At 35.7% G+C, this 6699-nt stretch overlaps 1 protein-coding gene across 2 annotated transcripts in view; it reads left to right on the forward strand.

Annotated features, from left to right (window-relative positions):
* Positions 1 to 13: 13 nt before the first annotated feature.
* The window catches only part of LOC145503218 (ubiquilin-1-like), a 20391-nt gene continuing 13705 nt past the window's right edge, over positions 14 to 6699 (forward strand). Inside the window, exons 1-8 of one of the 2 annotated variants that reach the window (XM_081482699.1) lie at positions 14 to 158; positions 225 to 327; positions 424 to 473; positions 3249 to 3290; positions 4049 to 4184; positions 4684 to 4709; positions 5130 to 5183; positions 5820 to 5891. In XM_081482699.1, the coding sequence (XP_081338825.1) occupies positions 54 to 158; positions 225 to 327; positions 424 to 473; positions 3249 to 3290; positions 4049 to 4184; positions 4684 to 4709; positions 5130 to 5183; positions 5820 to 5891 (588 nt within the window). In that variant the 5' untranslated portion in view covers positions 14 to 53. The remainder of the gene's footprint in view (positions 159 to 224; positions 328 to 423; positions 474 to 3248; positions 3291 to 4048; positions 4185 to 4683; positions 4710 to 5129; positions 5184 to 5819; positions 5892 to 6699) is intronic. The other variant, XM_081482689.1, reaches the window with a different exon arrangement.

Genomic DNA, 6699 nt, shown 5'->3' on the forward strand with positions numbered 1-6699 from the left:
GCTTCGTCCGCAGGTGATCTGGGAACAAGATTACGTTTAACCCAAAGTTCATCATGGCGGACGATAGGGAAGAGGAGAATACGAGAATAAACGTTGTAGTGAAAACCTCAAAAGGCAAAGAGACTATAGAAACTGAACCAACTGCAACGATACTAGAGGTATTCTTTTATTTTAATAAGGAAAAATCTACATGGTCTTTACTGGAACAATTCGTTTATTTTCAGTTCAAAGAACTCGTATCGGCAAAGTTCAACGCGCCGGTTTCCCAGTTGTGTTTGATATTCGCCGGTCGAATTTTGAAAGATGGAGACACACTGGAGTCTTATTGTAAGTTTTATTCGGTATTTCATTGGACAAATATGAATTCTGAGTTAGCGGTTGTTGTTTTGGGTTGTTTTAACATATTGCTTGGTTGATTTGCAGCTATAAAAGACGGTCTCACAGTTCATCTTGTTATCAAGTCTGACAACAGGGTTAGTCGTGTAACTGTTTTTGTTTCTGTGCTGTTTTTGGTGTTTTCGTTGTTTAAACGTTATGGCAAAAAATTCAGTGTTCCTATAAAAAGTAAAGTATTATTTTCAAGCTTTGACTATATCAAATGATTATAATTTCGTAATTATAAACAAGCACTCATCAAACTGACGAAAGCTGGATCTTTCGATGATGTAATATTTAAGCTTACGTTTAGATATGAAACCTTTTCAGAACATTCTAGGTTAGATTGATGTTGTGTTCCACAGTTGCAAGCCTGAACAATTTTCATCTTTGTGCCAAGATAGCTCTTAAATAGACCTCAGAAAGTGAGAGAGAAAAACGATCCGTGTCCAGTCATCCATCCAAACACGTCAGATATCCAACATTCCCTTTGAAATCACTCAATGGCAAAAAATAAGTTTGGAAATACATCATTCAAGGACTTGCTCTAGTGTCTAGAGGTGACCAAGAGATTTGTTCTGAATCTAGCAAATTCTTGGATAAATCAGAAAATTAGGATAATTATTTGTTTCCTTGTTCTTCTTGTCAATAGTATATTAGGTGTTTGTCAATATTGTTCAAAGAGATAGAAATCTTTGAGGGGTGTTACTATACATGATAGTCGGGGGGAAGTAGAAAGAAAAATGAAAAAGAAAGGAAAAATACCACCAAATAGGTTACCTCAAAATGAGAGTCCTTCAGGTTGGGGAAGGTTACAGTATTCATCTACCCAGTGCAGAAAATGGTAAAATTTGCAGCTTTTGACTCAACTTTTTACTGCCAAGAGCAAATAATTTCTCATGTAAGCAGTAGTTAACATCTATAGCCTTGGAAGTAGGCACAATCCTTTCAACAGTGAAAGGTTATTTTTGTTGTTAATAATATGTTACTTAGAAGGCCACAATTAAATTTGACCAGCATGAGCCAACATTCTTTTCTTGTAGGTATGCCAGTAAATGGCTGAATTTTGCTGAATTGCTAACCAGTTTAAAAAGTTGTTTCATCTGATTTGTGGAAAACTAGGAAAAAAAACTGTTATCAATAACTGATTAATTAATAGCTATTATTATATGGCTTGTGTTTATAGCCAATAGAACATGTGCTCTGATGGACCATTTGTAGTGCATCATTCTCCCGTAATGCCCACTGGTTGATCACGGGCCCACAAAACCACATAATAAACAACTTATTAACCTTGAATGTTCGGTTTTTGTGGGAAAATCTTAAACCTCGGCCTTGCCATATTGATCAAGCGATAGTGAGGTCAATACAGCAGGTCTTGGGTGGAGATTTTCTCGTAAAGAACTCACTGTTGTTTATATGTAGTTATTATTGATAATTTAGAATTGTGTGACTCAAGACAATATCCAGCTCAGTCCTATTCCCCCTTCCACCCCCCAATCCCATTGGGAGATTCTGTTCCAGTAGGGTCTTTTCCTTCCCTCAGGAATTTCAAGCCCAAAATTTGACATCTTTGCCACCATTTTGAACATAACTCAGCAGCCAGGCCGTGTAATTCATACATGGCTTCCAACAAGCCTTTTAACTACCACTCTACGTTATGACTGCCCTTGAGCCGTATTATTTGAAGCCAAACATGCTCTAAACTCTGAAAATGATAGCAGTGAAGATAGTGAAGTGGATAATAGGTTGGAAAAAAATCCATTTTGCTGACAGTCACTTTGTGAAGAATGCCAAGTCATTTGCATGTTATTCTACTTCCCGCCAATTTTGAGTTGGATGGAGTGATGTCTCATAAACTTGGCCCAGCTGTCAAGTACAATTTCAAAATGGCAGCATCCAAAGTCAAATTTTAGGCTTCTTTTGAGAAAAATTTCTTCAGGATAGCAGGCACTTTAGAGGCTGAAACTTTGTTGAGTGGAAAAACCCATTGTTGGCTTGCTATAGATGGAGACAAAAAATAAGCTTTTTGGAGTGACCTCCTTTAAGGAAATGAGTAATGATAACTCTGGGAACTTTAGACTTAGAGTCTTTGCATAGTTGTCGAACTTTCTAAAATTTTATATAGTGTAAAGCTGTTAAATTTTCAAAACATTGAGCACAAACGAGCATAAAACAGTGTGTGCTAACAAACATTGGAATAGTTAACTCACTGGAATAGTCAATGGAATAGCTCACTCGGCACTCATGTCTCCTTACTATATTCAATATGTGCTCTCTACTGTCTTTTTAAGAAAAACTGGAGCTGGGTCTTATAAGACAGTACAAAGTATTAGCTCATTTGTACACCATGCATTTTTATATGAGTGCGACAGTCAAACCTCTATCAAGCGGCCACTCTGAGGGATGAGACAACTGGCTGTTTATTAGAGATGGCCGTTTAACAGAGGTTCACCTGAAAACAATGCTGGGTGTGGTCCAGTTTTCAGTTTATCAAATATAAGTACAAACAAATGCAAGTGGAGAAAAAGAAGAACAATAATGGTTATAATGCAATCCATGACGTTAACAAAAGCCAAAGAAACAATAATTATTACGTTTCCACATTGTCATTCTTTTACCTTCATCTGGCTAAAAACTTCCAATTTCAAATCTTTCTGGCCAATTACTTGAGGTATAGAACAAAACAAAATCACCCTTGGGATGGCAAGAAGCTGGCCGCGGCTGCTTAATAGAGATGGCTGTTGAATAGAGGTTTTTATTACAGTGTATAGCTGACAATTTTTCCGGGACTTTGGCTGCTGGACGCTAAACAAAGGTTGGCCGCTTAATAGAAGTTCAACTGTATAAATAAACTTTTTTTTCCATGCCAGGCCCAGCAACAGGCAGCACAACACGCTACTGCCAGTCAACAGGTAAGTGTTCCATGGTATTGTCAAGAAACAGGAAACATATTCTGTGTTTCTATTAAATTAGGGAAATGCATGTGAAAGTTTGGAAGAATGAGAAATACTGTTTATGTTTGTTTATCTAGACTACTACATTATAATAGTGAATTAGATTTCACCATCCTATGAAAAGTTGCTTCTTGCTTATTTCTGGGTCTGATCTCTGTTACTATATTATAAATGTATTGGTTTATGCTTAAAGTGTGTTTCTATTAAGTTCTGTATGCACTTAGGAGTTTGCAGTGCACTTGAGAAGCTAGAGTTGCTCTCTGTTATTGGTCAACCAAAAATGTATTGTTATGTAGATGATTCATGCATTATGAATCTAGCTTGTTTATAAAAGCCACAAAAACTCACATATTAATTTAAAACCTATTACATGTACTTGGTTGTTTTAGCTATTACTTTGCAAAAATTAGAGGTGTGGTTTACAGTATATTGGGAAATCAAGAGTTAGGCTATTAAAGAAAATAGGGATTTTCCAGGAATATACCAAAGCCCACACCACTTAAGACTTAGAACTGAAGGTCCAGTGACAGTCAGGGCTATCAGGGGCTGGTAGCCAGCCGAAACAGCCAGTTACTTGCCAATCTTCTACCATCTACTTTTGTCTCACTTTGCCATTAATAATGAAAAGTTCCAACCTGCAATTACATGTAACTCTGGTTGTCGAGTAATATCATTATTTTAATGTCATTGCTTGCTCTGCTCAATCTAATGTTTAGTCTCCATCAACTACACCTTTGGCTCAATCAAGTGCCCCACAGTCCCAACCAACGCCATCTCCATTTGGCTCTGGATTAGGAAGTTCAGGTGGATCTGGAGGTGGATTAGGGGGTCTTGACATGTTTGGAAATGCAGGTATGTTTATATTCTATTTCAAATTTGATTACGTCTCTATTGCACTGCATCAGCGGCAAACCACATGAGCACTAAACATTTCAAGACTGAACTTGTCTAATAGTTAAAATTAATAGGTATTTAGATGACAGATGACACCATGGCTATAAGATGTATATGGTTTTTTTCTTTCCATTTGGAACTCCAACAAGGAAAATGGGTCAGGAAACAACAAATGATTGTATTGTTTGAAGTGACTGCTTTTTTAAAAATCTCCGCTTTTGTGGTTGTCTGCCAACAATGCCTCTTCTGTGTGACTTTTCATGATAAGCTGAATTTACATTTAGGTTAGATCACCATGAATCTCTCATTATTGGGGTTCTAAAGTGCTATTAAAGTAAATCTTACTGTTCTCAATGCTTATTAATTTTATTATTTCAACCTTCAATCGTACATGCACTTTAGGGTTTAGTCATTTTAAAGCATTGTTTTGAAAATTTTAAATCTTTTTTATTAACAGGAAACCTTCAGCAGATGTCACAACAGGTTGGTTCACTGTTTAATGTGATTAAAGTAAACATATTACTTAAATTGACACGTATGCACAAAGTTGTGGCTTTAATAAAATAAACAAAATGGAAATACTTTTGAACAGCTTTATGTAATTTAAGTCCTGTTTATGTTGGATTCTAGAACATTTTAGGTTTGTGGTCATCGCTCATGTTGAAAGAACAGCAACAAAACTGTGAAACAACTACATGCTTCAAATGAAGTGATGCACTTGGCTCTTTAGGAAAAAACTACCATAAATGTTTACTTAAAAATTTTTCTTGACACAAATTAAGCAATGAATTCTTAAATGTATTTGGACAGTTCACAACAGTAAATGTACCTTACATAAAGTCTATGAACATCCAGAGCCCTAGCATTGTTTGGTATTTATTGTTACCCCTTTAATTTTTTTAGCTGATGTCTAACCCAGAGATGTTAAGACAAATGATGGACAGTCCCATTGTGCAGGTAATTACATACAATATCAACATGCTATGATTATGTTTCAGGGCTGACATTAAGTTTTAATTCACCTGTAGCCTTGATCTTCACACCTGTAGCAAACTTGTTACTTTACGGGTGAACTGTATCAACTACAGGTCAGTTCACCGTGACATCAAGGGTCCATCAAACATACTCAGCCATAACAGGTGTGATAGGTTACAACCCTTATTGACAGCCATGTGTATCTCTCTTTAACAAGTTCATTTTGAGTAAATTTCTAAATTTCCAACAAAACCAACTTGAGTGATATTGCAAACATTGTGGTAAATGACATTTGTTGTTTCAAGGTAGATTTTTGTAAACTGTAGTTTGTAGTTAATATGCTTTTTTAATGGGTGATAGCTTAGCTAGAAGGAGTCATAGAGGTGATGAGATTTATGCAAATGAGCAGCCAGTCAATCATCCATCAACTTTTGGTGTTGATAATTTTAATCTGTTAGCGGGTAATTGACGAGTGATAGCATATCTATGAGTGATCAGATTATACAAATGAACATGACTTTCTTTGCAGGCTGATCTCCATCAGAACTCTGCACAATGTATGTCTGAGTACCTGTCAATTTTATCATTTGAGTGTCTGAGATTTTTATCTCTTTGCAGAGCATGATGTCAAATCCTGATCTTATCAGACAAATGATTCTTAGTAACCCACAGATGCAGCAACTTATTGAGGTAAGTAGATAAATTTATGAGCATTGTTTAACTCAACAAGATCTGATTATCTGGCATCTCAAGGACAAATTTTATTGTGTGGAGTTCATGTGCAGCTTCAATGATAATTATTTAGAACTGAACATATGAAATTTCATATATTTGAACTATGGGTGAAAGATATTGATGATTATCACAGTAAGTTAGCACTTGATGCATGATGTGGCATGTAATTGGGACATGAGTTACATGTACAGTAAGGATGTGAAGAAACAATAGGCACGAATATCCTTAATAACTTAATTGGTAGAACATTGCACTGGTATCCAGAGCTCATTGGTTTGAATCCCGTCCAAGCCTGAATTTTTATGTAGGCTTTTTGTTTGTAACTGTTTTTGAAGTAGCATGCACTGTGATTATCTTGTGTGTATTCATAATACTACTGAAAAATGTTATGTTGGGAACTGTTGATTATAATAATAATAATAATAATAATAATAATAATAATAATAATAATAATAATAATTGTTATTATTATTATTGTGATTGTGATTGTTATTGTTATTGTTATTGTTAAAGAAAAGGGTTCCTATAAAATCAATATTTTATTCAAAAGTACCCTTCTCACACACTGCTGGTAACCATGTCAAGCTGACTGCCGCTGCCTGAACTTTATTGCAAAATCAAAGCTAATACAAGTAGCATTACGCTAGAGACCGGAAATAACAAACAAAGTTCAAGGCTAGTACATTATACTGGTTTTGTGTTAAAACTTAAAATCTTTGGGTGGGTGGGTGGGAAAGTCAGCAATGGTGGACGCAACAAAAGC

The sequence above is a fragment of the Orbicella franksi genome, chromosome 1 (genome assembly GCF_964199315.1).
Source record: "Orbicella franksi chromosome 1, jaOrbFran1.1, whole genome shotgun sequence".
Lineage (NCBI taxonomy): Eukaryota > Metazoa > Cnidaria > Anthozoa > Scleractinia > Merulinidae > Orbicella > Orbicella franksi.